This window comes from Lissotriton helveticus, chromosome 7 (genome assembly GCF_964261635.1).
Source record: "Lissotriton helveticus chromosome 7, aLisHel1.1, whole genome shotgun sequence".
Taxonomy (NCBI): Eukaryota; Metazoa; Chordata; class Amphibia; order Caudata; family Salamandridae; genus Lissotriton; species Lissotriton helveticus.
The window spans coordinates 334,427,491-334,447,572 of NC_136068.1; the positions used below are offsets into that span (position 1 = coordinate 334,427,491).

At 44.1% G+C, this 20,082-nt stretch overlaps 1 protein-coding gene across 1 annotated transcript in view; it reads left to right on the forward strand.

The window, feature by feature from the left end:
• Window positions 1–20,082, forward strand: part of DHX35 (DEAH-box helicase 35) — a 661,155-nt gene that overhangs the window by 122,897 nt on the left and 518,176 nt on the right. Inside the window, exon 4 of the mRNA XM_078652154.1 lies at window positions 11,664–11,741. Within this exon, the coding sequence (XP_078508280.1) occupies window positions 11,664–11,741 (78 nt within the window). The remainder of the gene's footprint in view (window positions 1–11,663; window positions 11,742–20,082) is intronic.

Below are 20,082 nucleotides of genomic sequence, written 5' to 3' on the forward strand. Positions count from 1 at the left end.
AGCTTCAAAGCTTGTACTGTGTTTTCCCATTCAATTTCCCTGTCGTTATAGATATCATTGTAAGGCATTGTCAGTCAAGCAGAGGTTTCCATAATCGTACATTTCAAGAAGATCAAGAATTCTGAAGTAACTTTGTTGCCCTTTCCTTTTAATACAATTTTGTAATTTACAACTTCCTCTGGTGAGGACTCTCACTTCTCTCCAAGAACCCCCTCCAATCCAGTCTCAAAGCTGCAGATAAAGAACATTTCACATTTCTGCCATTTACATTTGACCATGTCACCTCCCTTCAGCGTAGAGTTCTCAACAAAGCAAAGACATAATATGGAGAACGTTTGGATTTCAGAAACGTGGACTGAAGAATGTAGTGTGACATAGAGTAAGCATTTCAACTAGTGAGCTGGCTTAAATTGGAGACTATGAAGCATCTGTCACAATGAAGTGGGTTAATTATCAAGCAAACCGGAATGAATTGTGAGACTTTCTCTGCCATCAAGTTCATTGTGCCGTGTAGATGAGTTGCCAGCAGCTAATGTCTCCCCTATTAGTGCTTTCACAAGCTTTTGAAGGTCTGGAGTGGTAAAAGTTGTAAAACGTTTTTGCACCCACCAGAGGTATGTTGTGGTGGCCCATCTTGGGGAGGTATTCACCTCGGATAGAGACTGTTCAAGATTGGTCTCATTTATGTAAAGTTTTATATAGCGCTGGCTAGACCCGGAGGTATCGGAGCGCTTTACATGAGCATCAGATCATAGTTACAGGTTACATTGTTACAAAGGTTACACAGTTCTTAGAGCATGGCAACATAGTTACTTGTAAGGTAGAGATAAACAATAAGCACAAATACGTAAGGGGAAACAGCAGGCAAGGTGAGAGATTCAGGGGAGGGGGTTGGAGCAGGGCAAGTAGACAGGTAATGAAGGCGGGAAAGAGGAGGGGAGGGTGAGAGACACTGCATGGGAAGAGGAGGGGAAGGGTGACGGGGACACAAACTGGTAGACGAGTCAAGGCAACGTCCAAAGTCCAGTAAGCTGTGATCCCTGGGGAAGTGGTATCACTTCCCTATCTCTGTTGCGAGAGGCTCCCTTTACGCAGTGGACTCTGTCAGAGGGGTCTCTGAGACTCCAAGGCCTACACACTGGATCCTTCCCCAAAAAGTGGAGAGAGAGTGCTTTGGCAAGGGGTGCCATACCATACCTCAAGTGTGAGTGGCTCCCTTGGCGCAGTGGACTCACTCAGCGGGTTCGCTGAGACTCCAGAGTATAAATATTGGATCTTTCCCCAACAAGGGGAGCAGGAGTGCTTAGTCAAAGGGCACAAAGGACAGGGGGGTAGGCTGAGTAGCAGGCAGGGGGAGAGATTCAGGGGAGAGAGGATAGTAGCTAGGGGAGAGACAATAAGGAGAGACGAAAAGAAGTCTGCTTAAAGACCTACCGGGTAGGTGACGACCAAGGAGGGAATCCACGGCCCATCTCCCCTATAGCTAAACCAAGTAGCTCCATTGGGCATCAGACAAAATTGTTCAGTCTCAATACATTGAGAGAGGAGGTAAGGAGAGACATAAATAGAGGGAGGATGCGGTAGGAGACGACAGGAGAGACGAAAGAAAGTGCAACAATGTGGTTCAGCAATATACCAGAAAAAGAACAACAAGTAAACAATATATCAAGCAATCAGCAATACATTAGGGGAGGAGAGAAAGGAGAGAGAGAGTAGTGGGGGGTAGGGGAGGAGGGAAAGTGAGGATAAGGGAAGAGAAAAACCGTAGAGACGAAAGGAAGTCTGTCTAAAGACCGACTGGGTAGGTGACGACCAAGGAGGAAATCCATGGCCCATCTCCCCTATAGCTAAACCAGGTAGCTCCATCGGCCATCAGACAAAATAGTTGAGTCTCAATACATTGAGAGAGGAGGGAAGGTGAGACATAAATAGAGGGAGGATTTGGGAGGAGACGACAGGGGAGACGAAAGGAAGCGCAACAATGTGGTTCAACAATATACCAGAAAAAGAACAAGTAAACATTAAATCAAACAGTCGGCAATACATTAGGGGAGGAGAGAAAGGAGAGGGAAAGTAGTGGGGGGGTAGGGGAGGAGAGAGTGTGAGGATAAGGGAAGATACAACCGTAGAGACGAAAGGAAGTCTGTCTAAAGACCGACTGGGTAGGTGACGACCAAGGAGGGAATCCACGGCCCATCTCCCCTATAGCTAAACCAGGTAGCTCCATCGGGCATCAGACAAAATAGTTCAGTCTCAAGTGGCGAGGGAAGAGTTTCACAGAAAAACAGGGTGGGGACAAAGGGCATGTGAGGGCAGAGGACAGAAGCTGGAAAGAGTAGGAGCGGAGAGAGGGGAGGGTTGGGGGAAGGGAGAGGGGGAAGGTAAGGTCAGTAGAGACGCGGGAGCATTAGCCCGAAGTCTGGCTGGGTAGGTGAAAGTCAATCTCCCCCATAGCTAGCGAGGTAGCTCCACCGGGCATCATACAAAAGTATGCAGGTGGCCCCTCAAGTCGTATGCCCCAAGTCCAGCAGTAGAGCTCCAGTCTGCACTCATACACCACTCGTGGTCAGCACAATACCAGGGCATCAATATTGCATAGGGGGAAAGGCGCAAGTCACGCAGTACAGCGCGCTTTGCAGCCTGCACATCACCCCACCTCCGTGCTCTTACAATGATGCCAGTGTCCCATCAAGAACTCCTCTTCCAGTCGGCAGCTTCCAGGTGCAATCCCCACAGTCTCGCAGCACCTCAGCGTCCCTTTTTTTTTTTTGCACCCGACTACGTGTCTCTTTGAGCTTTCCAATGCACACGCCATCCGCTAGTTGCTCGTGGGTCTGAACAGTCTGCCTCTCAGCTTGTGCGCCCTAGCACCAGCGGCATATCCCAGACTGCACACCTTCACTGTTCGCGGTCTCCACACTTCCAGGGCCCCAGCATTGCATGGCGGGGAGGGGCGCAAAGCATTCAGCAAGGCGCTTATTTAAGTCTATGCACCACCTACTCTTGCACCCCTATCATGATGCCAATGTCCCTGTTAGTATCTCGTTTGCACACCACAGCTGCCAGACTCAGGACCCGCAGCATTGCAGTACCTCAGCTGCTCATCTCCAGCACTTTCACAATCCTCCGGACGCCATCTTGCAGCCCCTCCAGTCTAAGATGGCCGACTCATTGGGAGAGAACTTATTGACCAATTATGTAGTCCATTGTCTGTTTCCATTGAATGTGGGAGCATCGGTGTAGTCCTATTTCACTGTTCATTAGGACTGTGGGGGGATCTATAGGACATCCAGAGTAGTCCTGTTTCTTTGTTCGTGGGACTGTAGAGAGAAGGTAGTCCTATTTGAGTTGTGGTGGTTGAGTCTGTAGAAACCCTAGGAAGAGCATGGTTGTTCCTTATTCTATATTACTGCGTGAAAACTCTTACTGAGAGACTGGAGGACATTGACTGGATTACTTTATTGCAGCGGCCTGCCTCTTGCCATCCAGCCGTACCTGGCAACCCAGGACTATTCTCTATTGCAAACAGGTTTTCCAGACTCTTCCAGCAGTCAGGAAGAACTGCATTTGCTCTCCCATGTAGTGGCAACCCAGTACAAGATCTCTGCTTGCTTTGGAGTTTGTTGTAGGACTATTAAGCTCCAATTTCAAGGCCATCCTCTTAAAGGGAGGCCAAGAAAAGTGAGATTTTGTGTCGGCTCCTGGAAATTCTTGATAGCTCAGAGCCATGCTTTATTACTCTTCTAGTCATCAAGCCTTCTTGCCTCCTCCTGAAACTCCTGTTCAGTCGAAGCAGTCTTCTCTTTAGTTCTCTGTAGCTGTCAGCCTCTGGAACGCAAGATCATTTTCATTAAGTTGCTGCCTGCTGACCCTCAGCAGCTTTGTGTCTTTTTTCTCTCACTCTCTTCACCTCTCCTGCCTTCTTGGGGATGTTGGTCTCCTCTTTTATTCTGGAGGAGTTCTGTCCGCCACTAATAAAAACTGTCATATAATTTCTTGCTTTGAATTTAATTGATCTAAATCTTAACCTCTTTCCTTTCTGATTATCTGTAGAGCAACTGCCTTGTTTTTTGTCAAACTGAATATATCCTCTCTTGCCTCTTGAACAACACCTCACTCACTCTCTTTTATGATTGTAATTTTCAAGTAGTTGTTGACTCTTCTATGATTCTACTCCACATTCATACGGAACCTCGTAATCATACTTGTCTAATCTCTTCTCCTTCTTATAGCCCAGGTGGTACCCTGGATGAATAGCACTAGTTACAACGTATGCTTTTTCTATGCATGCCATTACAACGCAAGTTGTTACAACGACATGTTGTTATATCGCATGCCATTACAACGCAAGTCATTACAACGACTTGCTGTAGGGGGGGGGGGGCGCTGCAGTTTGGAATAGTCTAATTTACTATTCCAACTCCAGTGTGTACAACAGTAGGGAAGGTGTTGGATTGAAAATCCAACAAATCCAACACCTTCTGCGCCCTACAGCAAGTCGTTGTAACAACTTGCATTGTAATGGCATGCGATGTCACAACGTGGTCACAGCTAATGCACACTTCACCTTAGAGCTGACAAAGAATCCTTCTTTCAAAACCATATTTCAAAGCTGGCAAATGTGTCTTGTTGCCTGCTTTCCACTCTTAACAACTTCTCTCTACCTTTTCCAACCTGGCACATATTTTCTCATATTCAGCTAAGTATTTTGCTATTTAGTTTATTTTTAAGATTTCTAATATTCATCCTTGCTTTTTTCCCTTCTTTGTTTCTCTGCCTCCTTTCTTCCATGATAAGCCCACCTTTGACTTTCCCACTGTCTCTAAATCTTTTTTTTCATGTCTTGACTCTTTCTCCACCATTTCTGAAGCAGGAGTTCTCTCTATTCTTTCAGTAGCTACTCCTTCAGTTTCTTCTTCTGGAATCTACACTTATCTTTTCTTACCAAAATTCTTTAGCATCCTATTCTCCTACATCTGACGACTTTGCTTCATGCCTCTATCCCCCATGATCTGTTCAGTATGGTTACTGCCTTGGCCACTTCTCAGAAACCGTCCTCTTCTCAGTCTGACACCGCAGATTACCCTGCCCTTTTGTCTTCCTTCTGCTCGGCATGACTTCTTTTTCTCTGTCTCCTGGAAGGGATCTATGACTTCCCTTTAGCAACTACACCTCAAGGTTCCTTGAGGTTCTATTTTTTTGTCCCCTTCTTCTGTTTTGGTACACCTTTCTTCTGTCCTCTACAATTTTGTCTTAAGGCTTGGAGTCCCCCTTTTATGCTGCTGATTTCCAAATCTTTTTTCATTTTCGTCTTTCGCCGCTCCTCTTCAGGAGCGTGTCTCTCTGCTATCCAAAACTGCTTAGCCACTCTGTTCTTTTTAAAGTGAATCTGAGAAAGACTGAGATTCCGAATTTCCCACTCATTTCACTCTAACACGTTTCTTCTTTTTCTCATTATCTTCTTGTAATCTGGATTTCTTTTGCCTTTGCCCTCAGATAACCCCTGTTGCCAAATCTTTATGTTTTCAGTTTTTCAGTGTCTGCACTATTATCCTTTCTTCTTTAGGTCTCGCGAATGCGCTGCTCTAGGAGGGCCTCTTGCCATCACTCCAGACATTCAGAAAGCTTTAAGAAAGCTGGCGCATGTGGTTGTCACATCAATTGGCCTTTGCGTGTGGCTTACAAGAAATGAAAGCACGCAATTGGCCAAAGGCGGGTGTATGTCCCACCTCTTCCGAAAATGTTCACTCTCATGGCCTATGGGTCTCGGGAGCGAGCAGGCTGGCAGATGCATTCCTCTTGGGTCACGTGCTTTCCCTTCCTTTTGCTTGTTGTCTGAAAGCAATTTATGGCCTTTCAGAACGCTGCTGCCCTTGCCCTAGTATCCTGTTACTAATTGATTTCCGCCCTGCTTTTCTTTGTTGAACTGCTTGTTATTGGTTTGCCTTGGAGGGAAGCGATCGTGTTTTTTTTATTGCTGTGTGCTTAAACTTTCCTTACGGGCGCCCCTTGTTGTGCCTAGTGATTATTGTATGTAATGCGCCCGTCCCAAATTCCGTAAATAAAATAATAAAAACCTATACGTTTTTCATGTAGTCCTGTAAAACTCAGTAGACTGCAGTGTTATTACTTTTGAATTATTTCTTCATACTCGACTTCACTCAGCCTTTCTTCTTCGCTTTATTGTTTTTCCTTTTTTCCTGTACTGCCATAACTTTCTGTTGAACTAAAATTCTTAAAAAAAAATAATATATATATATATATATATATATATATATATATATATATATATAATGAATAGGGCTTGTTATGGAGGCGCCTGAAAGTTCTTTGATTAGGAGAGACTTGGCAGGAAAAGAAGAGAAAAAAATAGGAGCTGGGATTTTTGTGTGTAGGAAATGGTCGGGTGAGCCTTCCACATTCAGATGTAATTCCTTATTTCAAGAGTTGTCATTGTCTAAATAAAGCAACCGTTGGAAAATTTACCCCGGAGTGCGGAGAATTCTTTGTCTTCAGACGGAGGAGTTGGAGCAGTAATATATATATATATATATATATATATATATATATATATATATATATATATATATATATATATATATAAAATGAATAGGGCTTGTTATGGAGGCGCCTGAAAGTTCTTTGATTAGGAGAGACTTGGCAGGAAAAGAAGAGAAAAAAATAGGAGCTGGGATTTTTGTGTGTAGGAAATGGTCGGGTGAGCCTTCCACATTCAGATGTAATTCCTTATTTCCTCATTTGAAACTATTAACAGTCACACAGGGCTCCACTGTTGATGGCGTTCCAGAGAGCAGCCTTGGAATAATATTGTAGGCTACTGTGCCCAGACTGCACTCTCTTTAAGGCGCAGTGAAAGCCAATTGAAATAGAGTGTAAAAATACAGTTTCCTGGATTTCTTTAGAGGGTATTAGTTCTTGAAAGGATTTTTTTTAAATTACTGTGTAGTCTCTGGGCCCGACTCACAAAGCACTGTTTTCGCCAGCATGTCATGTTTCTCAAAAATTCAGAAGACCCACCTAAGCTGGGAGTAAGGCCCACCTACACAAAGGAAAGGTTTGTGAATATGGCCCCATATGTAATGTAAAAAATATATCTGAAAAAACATGAAGAGCTTTCACAAGGATATTAGGCCTTTTAAAAAGGCCTTTAGAAAGCATAGACCTGGTGCACACATTTTTTAAAGTGTAAATCTCCATTCTTTATCGTAGGTTTTTGACAAGAGCCCAAACTTCAGCCTCAGCACCAATGCATCTCTTCAATGAGGGATTGATAGTCTATTCTGGTTGCCAGGCATGTAACAAAGGCCCAGCAGCCTGTGCGGGGGCCCACAGACCTACTCGTACTGGAGATGGGCCCCCTCAGCCCCAGCCCGTCTATGTGTCATTCACGGGGTCCGGTAGCAGGAGACGCTAGGTGCAAAACGGGTGGCAGGTGTTGCGGGCGGTGTGCCATTGTCGCTTTCCCCCCCCTCCCGCGACCCATGGGGTGTGGATCTTGTGCATTACAAACAGTACAGGGACCTCAAATTGAAGGTTTCCCATCACTTTTGTTTGGTTTTTGCACTTTATTTTACACACTTGTTTTTAACTTTCACGTCCTCTGGTAAGGGTGGGCCTTAGCGCGCCCATACCGCCGAGGTACACCACCTGACGGTCCTGATGAAAGCCCAGTAAATGACACATAGACGGGCAGAAACATGTTGACCCCACTTTAAGTGGAAACAACCGAGTCATTAACTGGTAGGTTTCCCACACATATTTTACTTATGTCAAACTGACCATTGAATAAAGAAAATTCTGTATGGTACAGTTTCTGACATTTTTAATTCACATTTCTTTTTGACACTTTTGCCACAAAGAACCTGCTCTGCAGTAATCTGGCGTTGTAGCACACCAGGGAGGCTTTCGGCTTCTCCTGGTGGGCCCGATGATGAAGCATGTCACCACCCAGGGTGGTGAGTGAGGGCTTCCTAAAAAAAACCCGCTGATTTCCACTGTGACTTCTTCAGGGAGATTTCTTCTCTGTGTCTAGTGCTTACACACTTCTCTCACGACACTCTTTTGTTGTTTTACAAAATCGTCCTGCTCCAGCCAGAATTCTAGCTCATTTCCTATGAGGTACCATGGACCGTGAATCGAAGGGGATAAATGGCATGGGTTAAAAAAAGTTGTTGCCTCAGAGGGTTTCACCCTTAGCTCCTCAAATGCGACCTGACTCCTAGCTTGCTTCTCATTGCTCTATGGGAAATGGCACAGATGTTCGTACTATTATTTGTATATATTGTACATCCAGTTCATAGAAGTTGTACATAGTTGACAGCTTGCAGCCAAACAAGTTCCCTTCTCAGTTTTGGACACCTTCGACATGATGGCAGGCTCAGTCGGCTCCTTCTTTTATGTGCCTGTCTATGTTCAATTGGATTTTTAGGGAAGTCCAGGCTTCCCTGCTGGACATGTCATTAGATGGCACCCTCCTTTTTGGTGAGAAGACCAATTTGGCACTTGAAATGTTCAAGCAGGAATGAGCTACGCTTGTTCATTGGGGGTTGGCTTTTCCTGCCCGCCAGTTTCAGAGGAAGTACTGTAAGTTGTTTTCCACGGTAACATCTTTTGGACAGCATCAGACCATACAGCAGTCAAACTAGATCCTGCGCCAGTACAGGGGGTGCAAAGTAACCAGGGCTCGCCAAAGCCAGCAGGTGCCGGCTTCTTCCTCCTCCCCTGCTCCACCCACAAAACCATTCTAACTCTCTTCAGAAGAGTGCATGTGGCTGGTGGGCTCGAGTTTGTCTTACCACCTGCCACGTTGGAAAACTAAGAAGGCAGACTGCTGAGTCCAGCGGATAGTAGAGTATGGCTATGCCCTTCTTTTTCATGAATTCCCTTCTGCAATTCCCCTTGATCATCTCAAATGAACACGCTCGGATCCTTCAGAAAGAGGTCTTGATACTGCTAATGTCACAACCACCTTTAAGGGTCACCCTTACCCTTACCCATTGTCATTAGGCCACCAAGATTTGTTTCTCTAAGAGGTAAGTTGCAGACACACAGATGAAAGTTTAATATGCCCAAAATGCTTTCGTAATGTGTATGAATATAATTCAAAGTATTAGGACCAAAACATGGTCCAGAAATGTTTAGCAGAATCTTGAAATCACACATAATTGCTCCCAAAATCAGAAAATATTTGTGCCAGCCTAAAGAACTTTACCGGCAACTGAGCAACATATTTTTGAAGGGAGAACCTTCCAGGTTGAGTCCCGCAAGATTTACACCTTACCGACCACAAGTGATGTCTTCACCAAGAGGAGGCTTGATTCTGAAGTCCGCAGTGTTTGCTAGTTTGCCAGATCTGTCCAGCAATACAGATTTGCCCACTGGAGCACCCCGTGGTTAGACCTCTTCTCCACTCAAGTGCCTGCACACTGCCTGCTGTTTAGTTTCTGCTGCAGGAGCTCTGGGAGACACAGTTGGCCTGAAGTTTAAATTTTTTGTTCACTATGAATTACCTCCATTCTGCTGCTTCTTCAACAAAGCATCATAATCACACATGACTGTCTGCAGATGCTATGGTCCCTGGAAACTCATTTGTATATCTCTGTGCCCTTCCATTCCATTTTCGTTCATAGTGGAACTTCTCTCACAGTCCCAGAAATCCAAATATCTAACCTTACTACATCCCTGGCACACCTCACTACTTGCAAACAAATGGTCTATTCTGCTATTGAACTCCAGTATCGTAGAGTGAAGGGAGGGCCACATTCGTCCCTGTGTTGTTAGCTTCAGTTCATAATTTTTAGACTGCTAGTCAATTCAGTTAAGTCTTGTGATTATGTGCTCCTTGCCTGTCTTAAGGTGGTATCTGTCTCCTTAACACTACCCAGATAAAATCCCTGCCCGCATCTTTGGGGTTCCATCTTGGGTAAGCTTTACCCAACTTTGAAAGAAAGCTGAATTGGTTCCTTTTAGCTCATACACTTTTCTAGTCCATCTAACCTTTCCCACAACATCAAGTAACGTCCTACTGGGTCCTGTATTATTGCTAATGTCTGAAACGGTACACCACTGTGCACCCTAATGACCACTCCTTTGGAGTTGGAAGAATTTAACAAGTATTGGCATAGCCAATAGGTATCGCTTTTGGGACCTTATAAGTATTTAGTTACGCAGCACAATATCCTTGGTGTAACAACATCAACCGTTGCATGGCAAAACACTTATAAGGTCCCAAAGTAGAGACCTATTGGCTATGCCAATGCTTGTTTTTTGAAGCGTCTACCGTCACTCTTGTCCTGTCTCAATTATTGCTCTTCTCTGTACGTAGACCTGCCTAAATATCTTACTGGGTCTCGTCAGTGTACACAGAATATTTACATTCTCTTTTGTTGTCTCTTTGTCCTCTCTTTTCATTTTCTTTCATTGCACATTTTGCCTGCTGTATTATTTTTAAATGCTATCACTTTTCCTGATGCAACATATGTTGTCCTCTGTCCCCTGCATTCTTCTCCGGGCTTATTGTCCATTCCTCGACCTCCTTGTGCTTTTTCACTTATCCGCTGTTTTGAATTACTGGCTGACTCACTATGAAATCAACTTCCTTTAACCATCAGGGACCATATTATATATAGTGCCCTATGGGGCGCAACAGGTGTGTGTGCTTGCTTTGTTCTCCTTCGAGCACTATGGTATTGCAGAACGGCATGTAGATACTTGATCAGCCCCTTCTGAACACTGATAGTTTTGGTGCATGTGTGGTGCCAGAACTATCTTCAGAAGGCGCTCTCTCATTTGCATCAGGGCATGGACCCATGCAAAAGATGGACTCACTTTGCCTATGCTCCATATTACGAATGCAGGTGAAGAGGCAAATTGGCTTTAGGAGCAGCTGTGACAAAATGTGGCGAACGCCAGAGCACCCCCTGAGGGCAGTCCTGTTGAGAAGGCATATGGGGATTCCATAGACTCCCCATAGATCCCTGCAGGTGGCTGCAACTACTCACCTCACCCCCCTGCAGGGGTATCTCTGTGCCCTTTTTGCATGCGGGTTGCTACCAGCACAGAGAAACAGTGAGTTGCTTTGAAACAGCTGCTCTGTATTACAGTGAATGTGCTGCTTCCAGGGCAGGGCAAGTTCGTGGCTGCCCCGATAGTAGCACATTTATCAATTTATCATAATCTGGCATACTTCTCTGTTTGCACCTGTTAAAAGGTGTGCCATGGAGCAAACAGGGAATTATACCCTGACTGTATAGTGCTCCAGATTAGCTTAAACTTTCTCATACTCTTAAAGTTACAATTCTTAACACTACTGTAGCCTGACTGATCTACTTTGTATTGCAATTAATTGTATTGTTAGATAAAAGCACTGTATTAAATCAATGAAAAAATGTAGCAATTTGATTACTGATTTAAGAGTCTAAGTGATAGAATGTGTTTCTCATACGGTATCACCTTACGTGCTGTTTATGTTGCAGAGCCAGTCTGTACAAACATTGGTCAATAAATAAAGCACTGTAAAGCTCAGAAACACCTCTTGGCGTACAGCACGCCCTGTAAACAAGAACATCTTTGTATGTTGCTGATTGCTAATTTGAACCAAGTGATCTCTTCACACATTTTCTGTTTGTTTGTTGCTTTTGCAGTACCTAGCGGAAGCTGGATGGGCGGCAGAGGGAAAAGTGGTGGGTGTCACTCAGCCACGAAGAGTCGCTGCAGTCTCAGTAAGTTCTTAAGACTTCACTTAACCCATTGGACCGTATAAGAAGTACTCACCAGAGCTATCACTTCTCATAAACCAGGGCTGTCCAACATAAGTCGAGAATAGCCAAATTCATGCCCAATTTTTAAGATATTCAGCCAGGACACATTTACATGAAATTAATCTAAATTGACTAATACAAAATTAACTAGTTGATGTGATGGAAAATTTCAGTTCTATTAAGGACATGAAGGCGAGGATTATGCTGTCTTTCCCGCGCAATGTGAATGCCAGTTTCCTGTCTTGAATATTAAAGAGCCTGTTTAGGTCTCGGCTAGCGTAGGCTGCGCATGCGCAGTCTCGCTTGCGAGATCTCATGTCTTAGAATAGGGAGGCTTGAACCCGCCCCTCTTCTCCATTGGCTGGGTGCCTAAATGGCGGCCAGCCATTGGAGAAGAGGGTTCTAAGACGTCATTTTTGGTAGCTAAGCCCCGTCCGTTTTGGATTGAGGGGCGTGTTTTTTTCATTTCTTTCTCTCAGCGAAAAACACACCCCCCAGTCTGCAAAGGACGGGGCTTAGCTTCCAAAAATGATGTCGCCTCCTCTCCCCCCACCCCTCTTCGGCCACCTCCAGAGTTGAATGATCACGCTGTATAATGAATGCTCTCGGTGCAGGTGAGTAAACCAGTGCGCCTCGGCTGGCGGTGCTGTCCTCCCGGCGCACGTCTTTCTTTTCTGATGATCGCAGAGTAGCGCTCTCTGCATCCTTGAGTTGTAAATCCGGACCCAGATTAAAGCGTGTCCTTTTCCTAGAAATGCCAGATCGCTGTGTACGTTTCCTGAAGGGCACACAAGGTCACGTGGCTTCTAGGCGCACGCCAAATATGGTGAATTGTAAATCGGACGGCGTTATCTCTAACATTTCGCGTGTTACTGGAAGAAGGAAAGTCAAAGATGATTTTCAAAGTGTTTTATTTTCTTTTTTCACCTTTTACCGCAGAACATTGGTGGATTTTGGTGAAAACTGACAGCTTTGGAAGCGAAAGGTGATTTCAGAAGAGTGCATGCGATGTAATCCGTTTCGAACTGGTGCTTTGCACCATTACTCATAATATACTCCATAATGTCCTTAAGAGGATGATCCGTGCTTAAAATACTGAATTATGTGGCACTTAAAAGAAAAAAAACAGCCCCTGGTTCTTGATTGGGTTTTAGCTTGTTCTAGTCTTGAGTGGGAGCACTTTAAACCCATCCGTGACACGCGTGTGGTATTCGGTCATGTATCACTCAAAACAACTCATTTCATTTGTAGATTGTGGATTACACCTCCGATATGACGACTGTTGTGTTGCATTGTACAGAATTGAAAATGCAACGTTTTTCACACCACCACTTGGCAATTTTTTTCAATCAAATTGTACGACATTTGAACTGTGTGTGAAACTGGGGTTAGGACGTCTTGGTGTAAAACACGTTTTTGAGGTGGTGGTCGCGATCCTAAGATGCGGAGTTACTCAGCCTTTTATCTGCACGAGAAAGTTAATGAGATGTGATTTCATCCGTAGTTTGTGCAGAACAAGCAAAGTGGCATTTGGCGCGTGTCTGCAAAGTACTGGCAATAACAACACAACTTTACTGTAATTGTATATATATAGCGCTCACTTCACCTGATTTGGTGTTGAAGCGCTTTTCCCCTGCTAGCACCGTTTAGGATTAAGGATAGGGAAATATAAATTGCTTATTTGTTCACAGTATCGCAACAAAATGGCGTATATTCATTTATTTCCGTTGTGAAATGCTTTGCATAAAGGGGTGGTGGGGTCACGGGTCCGAGACCAATATCGAGTGGTCGTCATTAACCATCCAACATTGGAAACCGAGACCAAGTAAATGTAGGCTGGGAATGCACATTCAAATAAATAAATGTGCCGGATAGATACCAGCTTTGCATGTGCATGCCACTAAACTGATGTAGAAAAACATATTTTACCAGGGGAAGACGTCTCAGAGAAGGACGCGCTGTTTCATACTCCAGCACAACCTGCAGCCTGGGAGTTCCTGCATTGCCTCAAAGTGGAATAGAAGTTTGCAAATCATTTTGGCGGATATTCTCTGTGTATTTGTGTGGGGCTCTGTCTGTGTGGGGGGCTCTCTGTGTGTATGTGGGGCTCTGTGTGTGTGTAGGGCTCTGTGTGTATGGGGCTCTGTCTGTGTGTGCGTCTCTGTCTGTGTGTGTGTGTGTGGCTCTGTCTGTGTGTGTGTGTGGGGGCTCTGTCTGTGTGTGTGTGTGTGTGTGGCTCTGTCTGTGTGTGTGTGTGTGGCTCTGTCTGTGGGTGTGTGGCTCTGTGTGTGTGTGTGTGTTGGGCTCTGTGTGTGTGTTGGGCTCTGTATGTGTGTTGGGCTCTGTGTGGGTAGATTTTTTTGTAGGTGGGTCTGTGTGAGGGTGGCTGTGTGTGTGTAGGTGGCTCTGTGTCTCTGTGTGAGGGTGGCTCTGTGTGAGGGTAGCTCTGTGTGGGTAGCTCTGTGTGTGCGTGGCTCTATGTGAATGACTGTGTGGGTGGCTCTGTGTGAGTGGCTCTATGTGTGTGTGTGGGTGGCTTTGTGTGGGTGGCTCTGTGTGTGGGTGCAAATGCAATAGGTCTCGCATTTGCGAGAGATTAAGCTATTGGCATTGTAAATGACAATGCCATTTATTTATATGTTTTAAAAACAAAAACATAAATAAAAATAATGTCATGAGCAATGCCAATAGCTCTAACTTTAACAATGCCAAGACCATTACATTGTAAGTGCTTGTTTTAAAAGAGTTCACCTGCAAGTGAGTGCTTCTTTGTCCTATGGGTAAATTTGGTTTATATATTACGGCAGTCCTGCCGTGAGGACTGCACCACCAACAAAATGAAATATGGGGTCACTGATTTGAGCTGTTCTTATCTAGGAGTGGCACTTACAGGAATACGTTATTAGAAAACTGGCGTCACACTGCAAGGTACACTGGAGGGCTAAGAAATATTGTATCATTAACTGGTAAAATGGCGCACACCTACTGAAAGGTAAAAAGGAATAGGGGTACTACATGTAGTTGATTTTACTCAGCTCTGAGGCCCACCGGAGGGCGGGACTTGTAATCAGCATGCAGACATAAGGGTTCCTTTGAAGTGTTTGTGCAAAGCTTTACTGGAGCCTGTGAACATGGACTTTGAGGGTCTGAAACGCATCAGGCATGAGAACAGAATTGCAGTGTGAATGCTGGTTTCCTGTCTTGAATATTAAAGGGCCTTTTTTTTTAAAAGAGTTCACCTGCAAGTGTGTGCGTCTTCGTCCTATGGGCAAATTTGGTGTGTGTGTGTGTGTGTGTGTGTGTGTGTGTGTGTGTGTGTATATATTACCTACTGGCGGTCGCCAGTAGGTATATATAGTTAGGATTTTTTCTCTATGGGATTTTTGAAAATTCTATGTCTAATAACTTTGGCGTTTGTGGACGGAATTGGCTGAAATTTTCAGGAAAATGGCACATTTTGTTTCTGAGCAGCCCTTGAAAATTTGGGGGGGGGTTCGTCAAGGGGGGGCCGAGAAAAAAGGGGGGTCCCAAAACGTGTTTTTAACACTGAGTTTTCCATAGGGCGGTTGGCCTCACTTTTAGCCCGAACGGCTGAATGGATTTGCACGAAACTTGGCAAAATTGTAGGGACTGGTAGCCCGATGTGCCTTTGCTAGGTCTCAATATATGTGCTCCAGTGGATTTTGAGAAATTAACGTTCAAAAAAAGATATATATCTGTAACAGCGCTCCGCTTCGCGTAACGGAGGTTTGCGAAGCTGATTGGTCATTCTGTCACTGGGCTATAGTTGGGCTACATCTGGCTGATATTTGGGCTACATTTGTTTTTTTGTGTGTCTGGCGGCCATCTTTGGGCTACATTGGGCTACATTGGGCTACATTGGGCTTCATTGGGCTACATTGGGCTACATTTGGGCTCCAACATATATATAGGCCAATGTAGCCCAATATATATTTTTCAAAGTTAATTTTCGTAAAAACCACTGGAGCATATATCTTGAGACATAGCAAAGGCACATCGGGCTACCAGTCCCTACAATTTTGCCAAGTTTCGTGGAAATCCATTCAGCCGTTCGAGCTAAAAGTGAGTCCAACCGCCCTATGGAAATGAAGGAAATGAATGGGTAATTTGTAATTAGCAAATAGCTAATCGCAAACTAGGAATGGTAAAGAATCGCTATTTATTCCTTAAAGTTCGCTATTTAGGAAATGCAAAAAACTTTGATGATACATATGGCGGTTCATCTCTAACAAGATAAGAAGCATAGGGATACATTTATGATGACTGGCACATCACCAGGGATGTGTTAGTCATTCTGTGCCGCTGTTCCGTCACCTATGGTGTGCTGCATTTACAATGCGGCGCATCATGGGGCAAAAACAGCACAGATGCGTGATGTATCTGTGCCGTAAAGGTGGCGCATTGCTGGAGTTGTATCGCAAGTGTGATGAAGCTCCAGCAAGGGTCGGGGGTGCCCCTGTCGCAGGGTTTCTGTTCTCACACAGAACTGTGGACAGAGGATTGGAACCTCGGCGAATTAGGGTGTCCCAAAACTCACGTTAGTAATCAAAAACTCCTTAGCAAGCTAGGTACAGTGTCACATTGGATATAACAAACTCTCAATGTTTAGACAATCCAGAATATGAACTTATAGTACCTCAGGATACGTGGAACTCATGAACAGTCGGTCGTTATATATTTCTTAGAAACCAGAACATGGAGTTAAGAAGAACACATGTGTATTTGAAATGTTTATTTACTAATGCCGTCTTCTCAGGCGTAGTATCTTAGATAATACAAGTACACATATTATCAGTAGCAAAATTACCAGCATAGTTACTAGTACATAAAAAGCGAATGGTGATAGTATGTTAACATGCTGTAAATGAATAAGAGTTAGCAACACTTATAAGCAGCCGCGGGCCGTGGAGGGAGTTACGGTGAGGCAGGGAGGCGGGGAGGGGGAGAAGCAGGGTGGAGAATACAAGTACACATATTATCAGTAGCAAAATTACCAGCATAGTTACTAGTACATAAAAAGCGAATGGTGACAGTATGTTAACATGCTGTAAATGAATAAGAGTTAGCAACACTTATAAGCAGCCGCGGGCCGTGGAGGGAGTTACGGTGGGGCAGGGAGGCGGGGAGGGGGAGGGGCAGGGTAGAGAGGGCTCCACCCTGCTTCTCCCCCTCACCGCCTCCCTGCCTCACCGTAACTCCCTCCACGGCCCGCGGCTGCTTATATCTCACCCTCCCTAATACACATATTATATTATTTGCTAAGAAGGTCTCTTTGTGTTGGTTTAGGGCGTGCCCATACTTTAGTGTCTTAGATTTGAAGGAATCACATCAGCATACACCAGCTCTCTCTTCATGTGAACCGCATCAACTGTTGTGTATGTGTGTTCGGCAAAGCAATATAAAACCCGCCTCATGCCCAGAATTGGCAGAAGTTGCACTTATGTTATGAGTATGAAGTCGTGGAGATCAGACCTCATAACAATTCTGTATCGTGTTGTTCTTGAAACTTTAGCACTCGCTGTACAGATATAGTTTAACAAGCAAAGCAGATAGTAGAGCAATAACATATTATTCTCATGTAAACCACGATGAACTACTAGGTGGAAAGCTAAAGCAACAACTAAGTGTCGTGTGCAGAAGTTGCAAAAAAGGAAAAATGGCGTTTAAACCGGTAATGAGCCCATGCTAACTTAACACGGTGTAAAGATATCCAGGACCTAGATGACACCTCCCCATGATCCGGAAACGAACTGAATAAGATAATAGAAGTGCCATCTCATGAGAGCAGATTGCAAGTTTATATGTGGACGGTCCGCAAGGTAAAGCATTAAAAACTAGGAAAATGTAATGCTAAGGAAAAATAAAACAGCCAAGTACTTTATCGAGTCTTAAGCCAATAGGCAAGGTAAATAATAAAAACTTGACAAATAAGTCAATGAATTGTCAATGAAATGCTAGTACTCAGCATATCAAACATGAAAAAGGTCTATGACATAACTGTGTATGCAAAATAAGCTGCAACAGCCTCCAATAGGAAGTCACCGTCTTCATCCGAAAACAGTTCAGCCATCCAATTTAAAAGCGGAAAAGAACATACGTGCTCTCCCAGCACCGGATCCTCTATCACCATCAGAGGACAGCTCGGTGGGTTTTCAAGAAAGCTCTGTTCCAAGAAAGACTGTGCTGCCGCCAATAAATTCCAGGGACCAATTAGTCCATGCATCAATGCCACAGCCATAATCCTTTCGCCAGGACAAACCAACTCGTGTGTAATGATAGGAGTCATCAGCTGATTAAAGTCGACGTCAGGAGAAACCGGTCCGCAGAGACACAAATCAATGGCCCAATCGAAATCACAGGTCAGGCAGTGAAATACAGGCTGGACACAGGTGAAGTAGGAGAATCGAAAAGATAATCCATATGCCGTGCTTAATATCGCCAACGGCATTGTGCCATAATATTCTAGCATGCGATTGCGGAACAGTGTCAGCAGCTGCAGGGTGGGAGGTTGCATAGGAGGGACATCCATATTTAAAAATGTAAAAAAGCACAAGAGCGTCCGCTGGTAATGCAAGTAAAAATGCCAATCCACGAAGCAGAGTGGAGAAAATAGAATGAAAGAAAGCAGGGATGACTCCAAAGATTTTCTCAAATGAAGTCACGAGACCACTGGTAACAACTTTAAAAAAGTGCGCCAGGGCCTTTGTGGAGGATGCGTTAAAGATAGTCTGAACCATCTTGCTGAAATTGAAAGGCAAATGTGAATTGAAAAGGGTCTGCACCTCTGTACGGGTGTTCGCTATGTGAAGCACGAAAGTTTCACGGGCCGAACTCAAGGCCACCTCTCTCTGAGACAAAAGAGCTCTTATTCTTGCCATGCCGTTGAAATCTCTCCCAAGGTTGGTATTTGTGGCCAGATTGAAAACTCCCTATGTTCATGTGTGGGAGGAAATAGAACATTTCTGCAGCAAATAACCCGTTCACTTACTGTTACGATAAAAGGAATACTTTTAATTAACTCAGAACAATCTTCATTATTGAGCATCAAATAACTACCATTTTCCAACAACTTGAACGTGGGGATGATAGCAGGAACTGGCGTGCCTTGCAACACGCAAGCCATATTTGGTCGGTGTTTGTTGCATGAACCGTGTAACTGTATGTGCCTACACATTAGTGAATGATCTGGCGTCTCAGTGCATTCCTCTCCATTCAGATAAACTTCTTGATCATCTTTGAAACATCTGTATGTGTATGGAAGCGACCAGACCTCATGAAGAAAAGCACTACCTAAAGGTTCATAACGACCTATTGGTATATATTTCATACAATTTGAAAACTTGTATAAAGCAAAAGGCAGCGTTATTAAACCGTGGATAAGGCACGTTGCCAAATAACCCGCAATCCTCTGCTGATGATGTCACTGAGCATGTCATGAATGATGTAATATGTGACATCATCAGCAGTGGATTACGGGTAATAGTATCTCTAGTTTACTCCCCTATAGCTGTCTTTCTTTTAACATAAGTGTCTGTTTCCTTCCCTTATACTTACTGTTTTTGGTTCGCTTCCGGTTCGCGTACCGGCGAGCGAACTGGGAAGCGAACTAAGAGAAATAGAGGTTGGCACAGTTCCAAATATTGTACCAATTTTTTAATAACGGGGAGGTAGTTCTGAAAAGAACTTTTTTTTTATTGTTTTTGTTGTTTTATATTTTTTTAATTATTTTTCAGAACATTTTTTTACTTTTTTTGAATTTTTCTGAACAGTTTTATATTTTTGGGGGTTTTTCTTGGAGGGGGCAATGAAAACGATTCATTGTAAAGGGCTCAACAGGAGCAACAAAACAAAAAAAAAGTATTTATTATTTTGGGCGTTTCGTACAAACTTGCATATGATAGTCAATAGCTCTGTTGATCAGAGTGATGCTTCTTTCTCCGTAGCAAATGAATCCATCGCAAAATACGCAGATGTGTTTTACTTCACCAAATCTCATTTGTATATTTGGCACCATCTCCCTGCCCTCTGGTCCCGTTACTTCCGGTACAACAGATCTTCTGGCCATAATAGGGAGATTATCTAGGTCGTTCCGAAACTGTGCAGCACTGTAGTTGTTAGGATGCCACCTAGTCATATGGCGATGCATTGTGTAGTTTCCGAAACTGTATTTTTTCTCGGTTCCTCTGGACAGTCTATCTTGACATATAAGGCAAGTTACGTATCTTGCATTTACTTTTTTCTGACCTTTGGGAATTTTAAAAAATTGCCAAATGAAGTTTTC